This window comes from Saccopteryx bilineata, chromosome 7, assembly GCF_036850765.1.
Source record: "Saccopteryx bilineata isolate mSacBil1 chromosome 7, mSacBil1_pri_phased_curated, whole genome shotgun sequence".
Classification (NCBI taxonomy): domain Eukaryota; kingdom Metazoa; phylum Chordata; class Mammalia; order Chiroptera; family Emballonuridae; genus Saccopteryx; species Saccopteryx bilineata.
The window spans coordinates 81,968,312-81,985,030 of NC_089496.1; the positions used below are offsets into that span (position 1 = coordinate 81,968,312).

General features: G+C 43.4%; 1 protein-coding gene across 1 annotated transcript in view; it reads left to right on the plus strand.

The window, feature by feature from the left end:
• Nucleotides 1–863: 863 nt before the first annotated feature.
• The window catches only part of HELLS (helicase, lymphoid specific), a 53,190-nt gene continuing 37,334 nt past the window's right edge, over nt 864–16,719 (plus strand). The window contains exons 1-4 of the mRNA XM_066239569.1: nt 864–1,157; nt 1,543–1,676; nt 9,383–9,505; nt 14,158–14,214. Of these exons, the coding sequence (XP_066095666.1) occupies nt 1,127–1,157; nt 1,543–1,676; nt 9,383–9,505; nt 14,158–14,214 (345 nt within the window). The 5' untranslated portion in view covers nt 864–1,126. The remainder of the gene's footprint in view (nt 1,158–1,542; nt 1,677–9,382; nt 9,506–14,157; nt 14,215–16,719) is intronic.

Below are 16,719 nucleotides of genomic sequence, written 5' to 3' on the forward strand. Positions count from 1 at the left end.
GGAACATTGTGTTCCTGTGTGTGCCCTGACCAAGCAGCAACCTCTGTGCCTCAGGCTGAAGCTTTAACGAACAGAGCTTTCTGGCCAGGGCTCACTCCTGTTTTATCACAAAGTGACTGCAGGCTCTGGGCAAGTCAATTTTTCTCTGAGCATCAGTTATTTTTTGTTTTCACAATGTAGGAATAAAAATAATCTGCTAATCTCGGAGTTTTATGAAAGTTGCTGAGGATGGTTATGATAGATGCGCATTGTAAAATTTTTTACAAATGCAGTTATTAAAGCTGTTGGAGTCAGAAATGGAGGAAAAGGGTTACATGGTGGTCATACTATAAAGGTAAGGGGCGGGAGGAAACACAGGAACTTGTTGAAAGGGACTGCAGACAAGAAAGAGATTTAAGGTAAAAAAAAAAACCCCAAAAAACCCCAACAGAAAAGTCCGACGCTTTGCAATAGCGTCCCACTGTTAATTATTGGCCTGAATTCCTGAATCTTTTCTACTGGTCACAACGTTTGGTTTATCATTGCATTCAGTTCCTCTTTATCCTGGAACTTTCTTGAACTCTACCATAACCTAATTCACTATTTTTCTCTCCCATTCCTCCCACAAAAGAGCCCTTTTCTGGTTATTTCAGGAAATTTTCACTCAAAACGTGAACTGCACTGCAGATGAAGGGCGAGCTTGTAAATATTTTGTTCCTGACATCCTCACCTAGTGGATACATGTTTACGACCAAAAGGATCATCGCTTGGCGGAATTTAATCACATCAAGCAGTGCGTGAAGGTGCCTTGCAAACTGTACCTGGCTCGCCCAGTATCACAGAGCTGGTTAAATGCTGACTTCTTCAGCAGGCCACAGTTTCCCCCAAACAGGTCCCACTAAACACTAACCACCCCCCAGGTGGATTTTCTGCACCAAATCTCGCGCCGCTGGGGACGGGGGCGGAGTCAGGGCGGAGGAGCACGAAATATCGCGAGGTTACAGCGTTTTCCCGCGAAAGAGAAGCGCGCGTTTTTCTTTGGCCGGAGTTTGTGGAAGACTGGGACTTGGAGCGTCGGTGAGGAGAGAGTGCGCGACGTTGCAGGTTCTGAGAGGAGGGGTCTCCGTTCCGGTGTGTGTGTGCAGCTATGCCCGCGCAGCAGCCCGCGAGCAGCGCCGGTGAGTGAGCAGAACTTCGCTCGGCGGCGGCGTCCCGGGCAGAGGGGGCCGCAGCGTGGGGAAGAGCTGACCCCGGGCAGAGGCAGGGGGAAAGCGGGGTGAGGAGCTGTGGGGGGCCCGGGACTGCCCCGACTGGCCCGGTACAGGAGGGTGTCCCCGGGGAGCCGCGTTTGCCCCAGCGCCCCGGCGAGCGCGCTGGGGTCCGGGCAGGCAGCTGGCTAGGTTACCGTGTGGACCTGGGGGTCTCCCTTCTGAGGTGGCGCTGGCGGCCCCGGGAGCGTTCAGTCCGCCTCCAAGGCATCCGGGAGGGAGAGAGGTTTCCAGGTGGGAGCTGACGAACTGGTCACTTTCTGAACTGCAACTCGGAAGCCTTGTCCCCTCTTAGGGTCGCCGGCTCCCGCTCGGGCGGAGGAGCGGGAGCGGGAGCCGGAGCCGGCCGTGATCACCCCGGCCATGCTGGAGGAGGAGGAGCAGCTGGAGGCGGCGGGGCTGGAGAGGGAGCGCAAGATGCTGGAGAAGGTAATTGGGGCGGCCGCTCCTCGTCCGCGGAGCCGGGGCTGCGCCGGCCCGGTGCTTCCTCGGGGTGCGGGTTGTCCTTCCGTTTCCCAGCCCGCTTGTCCTCGGGGTGCGGGTTGTCCTTCCGTTTCCCAGCCCGCTTGTCCTCGGGGTGCGGGTTGTGTCCTTCCGTTTCCCAGCCCGCTTGTCCTCGGGGTGCGGGTTGTCCTTCCGTTTCCCAGCCCGCTTGTCCTCGGGGTGCGGGTTGTGTCCTTCCGTTTCCCAGCCGGGCTTGTCCTCGGGGTGCGGGTTGTGTCCTTCCGTTTCCCAGCCGGGCTTGTCCTCGGGGTGCGGGTTGTGTCCTTCCGTTTCCCAGCCCGCTTGTCCTCGGGGTGCGGGTTGTGTCCTTCCGTTTCCCAGCCGGGCTTGTCCTCGGGGTGCGGGTTGTGTCCTTCCGTTTCCCAGCCGGGCTTGTCCTCGGGGTGCGGGTTGTGTCCTTCCGTTTCCCAGCCCGCTTGTCCTCGGGGTGCGGGTTGTGTCCTTCCGTTTCCCAGCCGGGCTTGTCCTCGGGGTGCGGGTTGTGTCCTTCCGTTTCCCAGCCCGGCTTGTCCTCGGGGTGCGGGTTGTGTCCTTCCGTTTCCCAGCCGGGCTTTTCCTCGGGGTGTGGGTTGTGTCCTTCCGTTTCCCAGCCGGGCTTGTCCTCGGGGTGCGGGTTGTGTCCTTCCGTTTCCCAGCCGGGCTTTTCCTCGGGGTGTGGGTTGTGTCCTTCCGTTTCCCAGCCGGGCTTGTCCTCGGGGTGCGGGTTGTGTCCTTCCGTTTCCCAGCCCGGCTTGTCCTCGGGGTGCGGGTTGTGTCCTTCCGTTTCCCAGCCCGGCTTGTCCTCGGGGTGCGGGTTGTGTCCTTCCGTTTCCCAGCCGGGCTTTTCCTCGGGGTGCGGGTTGTGTCCTTCCGTTTCCCAGCCGGCCTTTTCCTCGGGGTGCGGGTTGTGTCCTTCCGTTTCCCAGCCCGGCTTGTCCTCGGGGTGCGGGTTGTGTCCTTCCGTTTCCCAGCCGGGCTTGTCCTCGGGGTGCGGGTTGTGTCCTTCCGTTTCCCAGCCCGCTTGTCCTCGGGGTGCGGGTTGTGTCCTTCCGTTTCCCAGCCGGGCTTTTCCTCGGGGTGCGGGTTGTGTCCTTCCGTTTCCCAGCCGGGCTTGTCCTCGGGGTGCGGGTTGTGTCCTTCCGTTTCCCAGCCCACTTGTCCTCGGGGTGCGGGTTGTGTCCTTCCGTTTCCCAGCCCGGCTTGTCCTCGGGGTGCGGGTTGTGTCCTTCCGTTTCCCAGCCGGGCTTTTCCTCGGGGTGTGGGTTGTGTCCTTCCGTTTCCCAGCCGGGCTTGTCCTCGGGGTGCGGGTTGTGTCCTTCCGTTTCCCAGCCGGGCTTTTCCTCGGGGTGTGGGTTGTGTCCTTCCGTTTCCCAGCCGGGCTTGTCCTCGGGGTGCGGGTTGTGTCCTTCCGTTTCCCAGCCCGGCTTGTCCTCGGGGTGCGGGTTGTGTCCTTCCGTTTCCCAGCCGGGCTTTTCCTCGGGGTGCGGGTTGTGTCCTTCCGTTTCCCAGCCCGCTTGTCCTCGGGGTGCGGGTTGTGTCCTTCCGTTTCCCAGCCCGGCTTGTCCTCGGGGTGCGGGTTGTGTCCTTCCGTTTCCCAGCCGGGCTTTTCCTCGGGGTGTGGGTTGTGTCCTTCCGTTTCCCAGCCGGGCTTGTCCTCGGGGTGCGGGTTGTGTCCTTCCGTTTCCCAGCCGGGCTTGTCCTCGGGGTGCGGGTTGTGTTTTTCCGTTTTCCAGCCGGCCTTTTCCTCGGGGTGCGGGTTGTGTTTTTCCGTTTTCCAGCCGGCCTTTTCCTCGGGGTGCGGGTTGTGTCCTTCCGTTTCCCAGCCGGGCTTGTCCTCGGGGTGCGGGTTGTGTCCTTCCGTTTCCCAGCCCGCTTGTCCTCGGGGTGCGGGTTGTGTCCTTCCGTTTCCCAGCCCGGCTTGTCCTCGGGGTGCGGGTTGTGTCCTTCCGTTTCCCAGCCGGGCTTTTCCTCGGGGTGCGGGTTGTGTTCTTTCGTTTCCCAGCCGGGCTTTTCCTCGGGGTGCGGGTTGTGTTTTTCCGTTTTCCAGCCGGCCTTTTCCTCGGGGTGCGGTTGTGTCCTTCCGTTTCCTAGCCCGCTTGTCCTCGGGTTGAAAACGGGCTTTGCCGTGTCCTTGCGTGTTTCCAGATGCGCCCTGAGAAACCTGCACGTGCTTTGAATGATGCTCTACGAGCCGCTTTCGGCCTCAGCTCTCTTTTAAGCGAGCAGTTCAAGTTGTTTGGTTAGCCATTAATATTCTTCCTAAGCTGATAGTGAAGTATTTTAGTGCTGTTTCCCACCAAGGTGATCTAGTTGCTTTTTGAGTTCTCGGGCTACTGTTAAGTAGGGTTCTTTTTTTTTTTTTTTCTCGTAAGATTCTTTTTGCAAAAATGTGTGCTATGGTTTTCATGTACTTTACTGAAAGAAGTTTTTAACTCGAGAATTCAATTCTGTAATACATTTCACTCCGATAAACTTCCAGCCTGCTCTTTAATTTTAAATGGAAAAGAATATCTAGCCACCAGCTCTTACCTACTGCCTACTGAGTGATTTTCTTTTTACCATCTTTTTACTATTTTTTTTTAATTTTAGAGAGAGAAACATCAATTTGTTGTTCCACTTATTTATGCACTCATTGGTTGATTCCTGTATGTGCCCTGACCGGGGATTGAACCCGCATCGTGGCATATCAGGATGATGCTCCAGCCAACTGAGCTAACCCACCAGGGCTAAGTGATTTTCTTGTAATAATTCATTTAGCCTTCCCAATATTATAATATGTACTTTTGATACCTCTAATCACGTAAGCAAAAACTGAGGTAGTTATGGGTCACACGCTAATGAACTCCAATTTGAACTGTGGTCTTGTGTCCAGATTTCTTGTCCTTAACCCTATACCCCTCTAAGAAACAATACATTGGTTTTGAATTAATTCCATTTAATTACAAAACTACTGATATTGGGAAAGAATGCATGCTAAAGACAAGTAACCAATCAGTTGGCTCTTATTTTATATCAGCGATTTTTGTTAGTGCTGTTAACAACTGGAGCATTCGTTGTGAGACACTGTTCTGAACACTGCACATGTGTGTAGTGCATCCTCAGCTAGTCAATAAAGTAGATACTGTTATTGAACTTACTACTTTAACCATGCTAGTTTCCATTACGAGTATAAACTACTACTTCTGTTAAAGTAGTCTAGGAGCTAGGTTCTGTTTTTCCCTCATTTTACAGATAGGGAAACCAGCACTTAGAGGTTGCCTAGGTCCCCCCACAGCTAAGTAAATGGCAGAAGCAAGATTGTGATGTAGGCAATGCGGTGCCGAAATTGACACCTTTTAGCCGCCATGCTATACTTCCATGCCAGTCATGCAGGTTCTGCTATTATTGATCATCTTATATACTGCTCATAAAAATTAGGGGATATTTCAAAGTGAATAGGAGGTGATGGAATATCCCCTGATTTTTGTGAGCAGTGTAGTTGACCATAATCAGTTAAGGTAACATGTTGATAAATTTTAGTAGAATTGGGAGTTTACCTTGAACCACCTTTCCTCGTTCTTTGAATTTCCATAGTACTTAGAACACAGTATTGGCATTACTAATTTGACTCTTTTTTCACTTTGCTTTTTGAGGGCACATCACTTAACTTTTTTTTTTCCACTTAACTTGTTTTTGGAGCTTCTGCACCTGGCAATAAGTAATTGTTTTGTTTTTAGATTTTAAGTGTGGTAAAAGAATATTTTAAAATCCACACTTAACAGGTGGATTTTAAAGGAGGAATCTTGGGGCAAGTGTTTGAAAGAGTATCAATTTAAAAGGTTGTAAAGTGATAAGGCCTTTATTTTTGTGTAATATATCTTCATTTTTATAATCCATGAAGGATGTTGGGGAAGGAAATACCATTTGAAGATGTGAGGTACAATAAGACATTCCCAGAATGCATTAGTTGGCAAGAAGAAACATTTCCATATTGGGAAAGATGGCAAATTATAGTACCATGCGTTATTAGGTAATTAAAGTAGGAATCAAAACGACTTCTGCTTTCAGTGAAAATTTTAAGCGTTTGAACATTTTTCACTTAGCCCGAACATTTTTTAGGATTATTGTTGAAGGATAAATGTGCTGTAGCTACTTTTTTTTGTTTGTAATTATGCTATTGTAATAGCAATTTTTAATCTACTTTAGTCCTTTTATTAATAAAGCATGCAGCTCTTTTTAGTCCTAATACAGGGCTATAATTTATTAAAACCTGTGGTCTGTTGTTATTACATTGTCTTTATATGTAAGTTTGAAAGGTTTTGGTTATTTCTTTTCTAATTTAAAGATATTATTGACTGATTTTAGAGAGGAGAGAGAGAGAGAGAAAGGTGGGTGGGAAGGAGTGGGAAGCATCAACTCGGTAGAAGTTCATGCTTCCCAGGGTTTTGAACTAGTGACCTCAGCTTTCCAGGTGGACGTATCCACACTACGTCACCACAGGTCAGGCAGAGTTTAATTAATTTTTGTACTTGACATTCATAAATTATTTCCTAGGTGTTTCTGGAGAAAATTCTAAGAGTGAGACTACCTATAAGTCTTTGGGGGCCGCAAAACTCGATGTATAAAAGTAAAGATTCCTTTTCAGAGAATACAGTCTTTCTGAACATATATTTAGAAGTCCTTAATAGAGGAAGAGCACATTGTTATGAGAAGCATTTACTTGACTTTCTTTTAGGAGATTTTAAGGTCTGGGAAGAGCCTGGACAATGACTTTGACATTCTTGTGCGACATTTACTTTCTTTGGCTTTTCCACCTGCATTTCCTTTAGAAAGAAGTCATTGTTAGTCTAGAATACTTTTAAAAGTGGTAGCATTACTGTGTCTGAGTGGGGGAGGGGAAAGGTAAGAGTTCAAAGATTTCTTGGGAGAGAGGTAAAAGGAAAATAGTTTATATGGTGTAGACTGAATGTAACTCTCCTCCTGCCCCCAAAATCTGGAGTTGGTGTTGGGAGAGATAATGGGGTAGACTGTGGGGAGTTTATGCCCTGGGTCTCTATTGGCACACTTTCACTCTGGTTGTAAAGATACACCAGGTAGTCAGTGCTTTTCAAGATGGAACTACAATTTACTATATAACATAATCCAGTTGTTAAGTCAAGAAAGAGTAATGATAAGATTTTACTACAAAATTATTTTGATATATTTAAGACTGGGTTTAAAGGTTAACCATTGTCAGTATTCTAATTACATTAATTACAAATTGTTCATGATGTCATCTTAAAGATTTAATTTGTGTACTCTAGCTTATTTTGAACAGGATCTAAAGTAGCAAATATGTTACCTAAGCACAGGATATTTTTGCTAAAATTTTAAACAAGTTTAAAAGTTAAAAATTAAAAATTTATTTTTATAAAGTCCTAAGTAATTTCATCTTCCCATTTATATTATCTACCTCATTCATTGACTGTCTGTGATCATCGCAGTAGTATATTGGTAATATTAAAAGAAAGGTGTCCTAAAATAACTAAAAATAGAATTTGATAAGATATAGATATAGATAAGATTTTATTTATTGATTTTACAGAGAGAGGAGAGTAGGTTAGGGTATGAGAAGTATCAACTCATAGTTACTTCAACTTAGTTGTTCATTGGTTGCTTGTTGTATGTTCCTTGACCTGGCAAGCCCAGGGTTTCGAACCGGTGACCTCAGCATTCCAGGTTTACACTTTATCCACCATGCCACCACACGCCAGAGTTTGATAAGATATTAACAGATTAACTGCGTGGGTAATATAGGAGATTTTTAAAATATATTTTCTGTAATGTGCATGTATTACTTTAGTTATCTTACTGTTACTGCTTTTGTAACAGAAAATATATCTATTTTGAAAGAAAAACTAGAGAGATGATAACAGCATCTGGGAAATAGAAAAGTCAACATACAGTAGTGCCTAATTTATAAGGTCAAGCTTGAACCACTAAATTAAAGTTAATTAGATTATGCTAGCCCCAGTGGATCTCATATATTCAATTCACTCTATTAGGAGTGGAATTGATGGTAGGGTTTGTACATACTTGGCTTTACTCAGCCTTCTTAATGCTTTACTTTGAATTTAGATTATATGAGGTTGGGAAATTGTTAATTGGATTTGGCCTGTGCCTGTTGATTAAATAGTTTGATCTGAAGACGATTATGTTTATTTGTTTACGTATTGCATGTAACTGCTTTTGTGCAAAAAGGAAGAATTGAGTATTTACCATACAAATCATATGCTCAAATATTTAAATATTTACTCTTTGGCTCTGTACAGAAAAAGTTTGTGGGCCACTTTGTTGCTTTTATGTTTTCTATCTTGTGCCCTTTGCTATTGATCTTTTAAAATATTAAGCTTTTGACCCCAGCCAGGTGGGGTAGCTCAGTTGGTTAAGTTGTCAACCTGATACACGAAGGTTGCGGTTCAGTCCCTGGTCAGGGCACATACAAGAATCAACCAATAGCTGTATAAGTAAGTGGGACAATAAATCAATGTTTCTGTCTTTCTCTTCCTCTCTAAAATGAATAAAGTAAAATATTAAACTTTTATCAATTTGAAGACCTTAGAAATAACTCATGGTGTGTAAAAGTAATAATGCAGAGCTTTGTAACTGGAGGTTGTTGTACAGAGGTGAAAAAAAGTAAAAGACAGCTAAAAGATAAGAGAAAACTGGGGAACACAGTACCTCAGGAAGAAAGGGAAAAGGCTTGTGAGAAATCATTAATAGATTTAACACGTTGAAATATTTCTGTAATACAGTTTTAAGATTCTGAAAGCTGATGTTCTAGTCCCTCACCAATGACATTTTTTTATTTTTAATTTTATTTTTTAAATGAAAGATGGGGAGGCAGAGAGACAGACTCTTGCACGTGCTCCGACCCCGACTGTGATCCACCTGGCAAGCCCCACACAGTGCGGTGTACTCTGCCCATCTGGTGCTGCTGCTCCATTGCTTGGCAACTGAGCCATTTCAGTGCCAGAGCCAAGGCCATGGAGCCACCCTCAGCGCCTGGGGCCCACTTCCTCAAACCATTTGAACCTTGGCTACAGGAGGGGACTAGAGAGAGAAGAGGGGGTGGGGCAGAGGAGCAGATGGTCACTTTTTCAATGTGCCTTGGCCTGAAATTGAACCTAGGACTTCACCAGGCGACGCTCTACTGCTGAGCCAAGTGGCCAGGGCCAACATTTTTTTTTTATTCTAATGTTATTTTGAATAGAACTGATAAATGAGAATTTTCTTTTCATTTGGTTGTTTAAAAACTTAACTCTAACTTGAGTTACATACTTACTTTCTAACTTTAATTTCAAATATTTTTAAAAGGGACTCTCAATTTAGTAGATGCTAGGAAGCATATGTGCGGCCTGAAATTTCAATATTTTAGCGTCCGAGCTTCTTATTACCAGAATGCCTGTTGAACCCAAGAATCAGTTTTTCAGCTATTCTGGTTTTTGGTTTGGAAAACAAAATGTTTTTAGTAAATCAGGTTAATACTGTCAAATATCTCTTTGTTGTTAATTACATGAAATAATTAAACCTAAAGAGCATTTGTTTAGTTGGTTTTGTTATATACCTTATGGAAAAAAACAATGTTTGTTAGAAAAACTTTTAATAGTTATGGAAGTTTTCTTTTTGGATAGGCTCGCCTGTCTTGGGATAGAGAGTCCATGGATATTCGGTACCGTAGACTTCAACATTTGCTTGAAAAAAGCAACATCTATTCTAAATTTTTATTGACTAAAATGGAACAGCAACAATTAGAGGTATGTATATGTGATTGATTATAGTAATATCTTAAATTTTTTAAAACCAGCTTTCTAGAAAAGAAGTTGAGATAGAAATTACATATAATAAATTGCACATATGTTTTAAATTTATAGTTTGATGGTTTTTGACCAGTATTTAGGGTTGTGTGACCATCCACATAATCAAGGCAAAGAACATTTCCATTGCTCTGGTTGGATAGCTTAGTTTGTTACAACAGGCCAACTATAATGCATGAATGGGTAGAACAACAAGTCCGTGTTTTTCTTCCTCTCCCGTTCTCTCTTTCTCTCCCGCCTCCTTCTTCCCTTACTCCTTCCTCTAAAATCAATAAATAAAATTTTAAAAGCAGAAAAACATTTCTGTCATTTCCAAAAGTTATCTTTAGTAATTCCCATGTCTGGCTGCCGGCAACCATTGATTGCTTGCTGTTTTCTGTCACTATTCCTTCTAGAATATCATATAAATGGAGTCATGTTAAACATCTTTTGTGTCTTGCTTATTTATTTGGCTCAGCGTATTTTTGAGATTCACTTACATTGTGTTTACCAAGTAGATCATTTTTTTTATTCCCAAGAAGCATTCCATTGTATGACTATATACTACCATTTATTTCCTATTCACCTGTTGACTGACTGATCCTGTCCAATGAGGTTTCTTTGGATGCTGGAAATTGTGAATTAGATGTTACTCAGTCTTTGTTGTTGTTATTGCTTTATTGAGAAATAGATGACATACACAATTGTACATATTTAAAATGTACGGTTTTCTAAGTTTCAACATGTATATATATACCCATGAAGCCACAATCAAGATAACAATCTACTCTGAAAAATTCTTCCTGTCTTCCCTCCCTTTGTGGTGTATTTGATATTAGTTTCAGGTGTACAGCATGACTCAATACTTATTAATGACTTACTTTAGAATTGAAAATTTATATCATTACTTATTTCCCTCTTCCCCTCAACTACCAATCAATCCGTTCTTTGTGTCTATGAGCTTATAGTTTGTTGTTTTCTTGCTTGCTTTTTAAAAGCCCACACATAAGTGAGATCTTATGGTATTTGTCTTTCTCTGACTTATTTCACTTAGCATAATGCTGTCAAGGTCCATCTATGTTGTCACAAATGGCAAGGTTTGATTCTTTTTTTTATGGCTGAATTCCTGCCCCTTTTTAATTTTATCCTATCCCTCATTTTCTCTCTTCTGTCCTAATTTTTTTTTCTCAATTATTTTTCTTCTTTTCCAAGACAGAGGTGGGGAGTTAGACTCCTGCATGCTTCCTGACTGGGATCCACCCAGCAACCCCCTTCTGGGACCAATGGCCTGCCCATCTTGGGCCATGCTTGCTAAGGAGCTATTTTTAGTGCCTGAGGCTGAGGCTCAAAGGAACCTTCCTCAGTGCCCAGGGCCATCTTGCTCAACCATTTGAGCCATGGCTGCAGGAGAGTGAGAGAGAGAAGGGGGAGGGCTGGAGAAGTAGATGATCACTTCTCCTTTGTGCCCTGACTGGAAATCAAACCTGAGACTTCTACACATCAGTCTGACATTCTGCCAGTGAGCCAACCAGCCAGGACCCTTCCTCACTTCTTATCTTCATTACCAGATAGCCATTGATGTATTTTCCGTTATTATAGATTAATTTGCATTTTCTGTTGGTGATGTGTTCTCTCAGCTTTTATTTGTTTATTTTTTAACAGAGAGAGAGGGATAGATAGGTACAGACAGACAGGAACAGAGAGAGGTGGGAAGCATCAATCATCAGTTTTTCGTGGTGACACCTCAGTTGTTCATTGATTGCTCTCTCATATGTGCCTTGACCGTGGGCCTTCAGCAGACCGAGTAACCCCTTGCTGGAGACAGCAACCTTGGGTCCAAGCTGGTGAGCTTTTTTGTTCAAACCAGATGAGCCCGCGCTCAAGATGGCAACCTTGGGGTCTCAAACCCGGGTCCTTCCGCATCCCAGTCCGATGCTCTATCCACTGTGCCACCGCCTGGTCAGGCCTCAGCTTTTTTATGTCTGGAAAATTCTTTGATTTTATTTCAAAAGATATTTTTACCTGGTAAAGAATTTACTTCAAGACTTCCTTACCCATTCAGTTCTTGAATAATGTTTAGCTGCTTGCTATCTGGCTACCTTTCTCAATCCCATTAGCTTTCAGACCTCATTCCAGCTCTGTTTCCTGCCTTTGGGCCTTTGCACTGTTTTCTGCCTGGAATCCTCTTCTAGATATCAGCATTGAAATGATATTACTTTATCATTTTCAGGTCTTGGTTTAAATGTTTCTCAATGAGGGCTTCCCTGACAATTTTAAAGTTGTTACTTGACACCTCCTGTACCCTCAAGGTCCTTATCCCTTTACCTTATTCTATTCTTTTTATTGCTACATTTGCTAAGTTTTTTCTCCCTTTGTCTTAATCCTTTTCTAAACCTTTGTATGGTAAAATGAAACACACACAAAAAACCAAATCTTGAATCTTGAGGCTTTTTTACTTTGGCTAACAGGAATGTAAACTACTTTTAATCCCTGGTGAGTACACGGATTCTTCTTGCTGCTGCTTCTATTGGCTTTTCCTGGCCTTAATTTTTTTACACTCTTCAGTGTTCAGCAAAGGCTCTACTGATGATCTTTACCCTGGGTATGCTAGCTGCTCTTAAGTTTTACACTGTATGTCTCCTCAACTCAAGGTAGATTGTTGAGCTCTGTCTGGTCTCCCTCCATTATTTGATTTTGGAGATTGCCTTCAGTTGGTAAACTGAAATCAGAAAAGTCACCTGATTTGTTTCTCTTTTATTGTTCACTGTCCTTTGCTGTAGTTTTCTGAAAACCATTGTTTAATATATCAGGTCTACTGGAAAGTTCTGTCCTTTTCTATCACAACAAGTTTCGACACGTAAGCACATGTTTATTTGGCACATGTGTGCCTCTATTTTTATCACCTAATGTATACATACTGACGTAGCAAATTAACTAAAACAAAGTTGATTCACGTTTGTCTTGTGTGTGAAGCGATAGTGTACCCATGGCTACTGAAAGTTTATTTACGCCACTGTAATTTTTACAAATCTCAACAAAGAAGAAATGCTACAGAAGCATGTAGAAATTTATTGAAAGTGTTTGGTGATGGTACAGTTTCTGATAGGACATGCAGAAAGAAGATGGTTCAAAAAATTCGAAACAGGTGATTTCAACCTTTCTGATAAGCCACGTTCTGGGCAACCATCTTTGATCAAGGACGATGTTGTTAAGACCATGTTGGAGCAAGATCCTTTTCTGACAACATCGGAGATCGCAGAAAGGCTTAATTCAGATCAGCAAACCATTTTGGACCATATTCGGAAGATAGGATTAGTGTGGAAATATTCAGGATGGGTGCCACATGAATTAAATCAGAAGAATTTGGATGATCGAGTCATATGCACATCTCTGCTCGCTCAGAACAAAATCGAGCCCTCTTGAACTGGATGATAACTGGAGATGAAAAGTGGATTACCTACGAAAACATCGTAAGGGAAAAGGGCATATTGTGAACCCGGAAAACCTAGCCCTTCCACCTTTAACCAAATTTGACTCTGAATAAGAGAATGTTGTGTATATGGTGGGACATTCGAGGACCAATACATTATGAGCTTTTAAAACCGAACGAAAAGCTCAATTCGGAGAAGTATTGTCAGCAACTGGATAATTTAAAGAAAGCAGTCCAAGAAAAAAGGCCAGCGATGTTCAATAGGAAGAACATCATACTGCATCATGATAATGCCAGGCCACATGCTGCTTTGGGGACTTGTCAAGAAATTGCAAGGAAATTGCAATTTCTAGGCTGGGAAATTCTGTCACATCCACCATATTCCCTGGACTTAGCAGCCTCCAACTATCATTTGTTTTTATCCTTACAGAATTTTTTTTTTTTTTTTTTTTTTTGCATTTTTTTTCTGAAGCTGGAAATAGGGAGAGACAGTCAGACAGACTCCCGCATGCGCCCGACCGGGATCCACCCGGCACGCCCACCAGGGGGCGACACTGCCCATCCTGGGCGTCGCCATGTTGCGACCCTCCTGGGTGTCGCCATGTTGTGACCAGAGCCACTCTAGCGCCTGGGGCAGAGGCCACAGAGCCATCCCCAGCGCCCGGGCCATCTTTGCTCCAATGGAGCCTTGGCTGCGGGAGGGGAAGAGAGAGACAGAGAGGAAGGCGCAGCGGAGGGGTGGAGAAGCAAATGGGCACTTCTCCTATGTGCCCTGGCCGGGAATCGAACCCGGGTCCTCCGCACGCTAGGCCGACGCTCTACCGCTGAGCCAACCGGCCAGGGCCCAGAATTTTTTGAACGGCAAAAAATTCAAAAATGAAGAAGATATCAAACAAGCACTGGTTCAGTTTTTTGCATCAAAAGATAAAACATTTTTCAAAAATGGGATATACAAAAATGGCCGTCACGCTGGCAAGAAATCATTAATAATAATGGCAATTATATTATTTAATAAAGTTTATTGACGGTAATAAATTTGTATTTTGTTTTATTCCAAAAACGGACCGTATATTTTATCTAGATTTTAGTTGCTTAAGGCAGGGACTGTTGTTCCATAAAGTCTTAAAGTGCAAGGTCTTCCATTTTTAAAACATTTTTCATATATTTTTAAATTATTTTACAGGAACAGAAGAAGAAAGAAAAATTAGAGCGGAAAAAGGAATCTTGCAAAGTTACTACGGTAATATCTAGTAAGCTAGAGTATATTGCATATGTTACTTAAATATTGAAGAAATTCTTTTGTATTCTTTTAACTTTATTGATCATATATATACTTTTGTACCCTTTATCTGGTAATTTGTCTTTGTTACAAATTACATAGGAACATGTAAAACAGCATTTTAGATATGGAAGAAAAGCTCTAAAAAGTATGACTATATTTCATATATGAAAAATATGCAAATGTTTTATACTGCTAGGTATTTTATAAGTGGCTAGTACTTTTGAAGCCCTTAATGATTACTTTTTTTCTTTTTGTCAATCAAGTTTATTTTCGTTTTTTTCCTTTTTCTAAAAATTTTATTTAGAAAATTAAATTTAGTGGGGTGATAATGATAAATAAGAGTACATAGGTTTCAGGTAAATGTTTCTATAGCATCTGAACTGTTGATTTTGTTATGTTTAGCCTTGTTATGTCAACATATAGCCATAACAGTAATCTAAATTTGTAGGTGCAAAGCTTCAACAGTGGGCCAAAATTGGAGCAGATAATCATTTCTTAATAACATTTCAGGTGATAAGAGTACTCATTTAGGGATAAACTGAATTTTAGATGTGATTTTTTTTTTTTTTTTGGTATTTTTCTGAAGCTGGAAATGGGGAGAGACAGTCAGACAGACTCCTGCATGTGCCCGACCGGGATCCACCCGGCACGCCCACCAGGGGCTACGCTCTGCCGACCAGGGGGCATTGCTCTGCCGCGACCAGAGCCACTCTAGCGCCTGGGGCAGAGGCCAAGGAGCCATCCCCAGCGCCGGGCCATCTTTGCTCCAATGGAACCTTGGCTGCGGGAGGGGAAGAGAGAGACAGAGAGGAAGGAGGGGGGGGGTAGGGGGTGGAGAAGCAAATGGGCGCTTCTCCTGTGTGCCCTGGCCGGGAATCAAACCCGGGTCCCCCACGCGCCAGGCCGACGCTCTACAGCTGAGCCAACCGGCCAGGGCTAGATGTGATCTTTTTAAAGGATATGTTTAACATGGGGCTGTTTAATGCCATAATGATGGGAACTATATAAAGAACAGTTGTGCTATTGAAAAGATGAATAATAGCCTGACCAGGCAGTGGCGCTGTGGACAGGTGTCAGACGGATGTGGAGGACGCAGGTTTGAGTGCCTGAGGTTGCCAGCTTGAGTGCAGGCTCATCTGGTTTAAGCAAGGCTCACCAGCTTGAGCCCAAGGTCGCTGGCTCAGCTGTAGTCCCCGGTCAAGGCCGATATGAGAAATCAATCAATGAACAACTAAGGAACCGCAACGAAGAATTGATGTTTCTCATCTCTCTCCCTTTCTGTCTGTCTGTCCCTATCTATCCCTCTCTCTGACTCTCTGTCTCTGCCACACAAAAAAAGAAAAAGAAAAGCTAAATAAAGGTAACATTTATTGAATACTTCCTATGTGTCAGGTAGTTTTTTCTTAATTCTCAAAACAGCTATTGGATAGAGGTACTGTGATTGTCCCTGTAAAGCTGGTGGTTATGGTTATGCAGATTCGCATTAAATTTGTGCAGATGGTAGGGAAACTGGAGCCAGAGGATGGTGGGCAATTCCATTTATTATATTAGTCTTGCTATGGCGGATGAACAAGAAGGCAAATGGTGTATCTCTCCCCCCCCTTCCCCCCTCCCCCCCCTCCTCAAAAGCAAAATAGGTGAGGGGATGGGGGAGGGACCCCTTCTCTGGCAAACAATAACAAACAGTGGCCCTTCCCAAAGGCAGCAGCCCAACTGCAATTTACAATCTGCAGCCCTGAGGGGCAGGCACCTGCAGCCTTACCTAGATTATACACACATGGTGCTGCCATTTGCTCATGCACCAATAAAGCAAACTAAAGTGAGAAGTCCCCATTTTACATTGATGCTGATACAAGGAGTTAAAGTATAGTCTGTCCTCATTTGAAAATTAGCATACTGACTAAAATATATCTGTTACCCCAAAATGAATACTTCTGTTTTTAAGCACATTCATGTGCACGTGCAGAAGAACCAAAAATCTGGATCTGCCAACGTACACATTACCGTTGAAGTCAAAGTAGTGGTCTTATTTAAGTTGTCATACTGTAAACAAGTGTCTTTTTCATGATCTATTTTAATGCTTTGATTTTTGTTGATTTTGCTATTTAAAATGGCCATTAGCCACGTTCTGCTGAAGTGCTTTCTGGTTCTTTTAATACAAGGAGGCTGTGTTGTGTCTAATGGGAAAATACATATGTTTGAAAAGATTCCTTCACAAGTGAGTACACTGCTGATGGCCCTGAATTCAGTGTTAATCAACATATATGTTAAAGGGGGTAAAATATCAACACAAAAAAACCAGGGTTGTGTATTTTACCAGTTGATGAAAATATTATTAGAGACTTAACTGGACAAAGTAAAGGATGAATTAAATAAACTTGTATTTGGTTTAGTCTTCACCAGTTCATTATTTCCAGTGACTTTATAGACTATAAAGAGTGAAAATTGATTGTTACTTGTTGA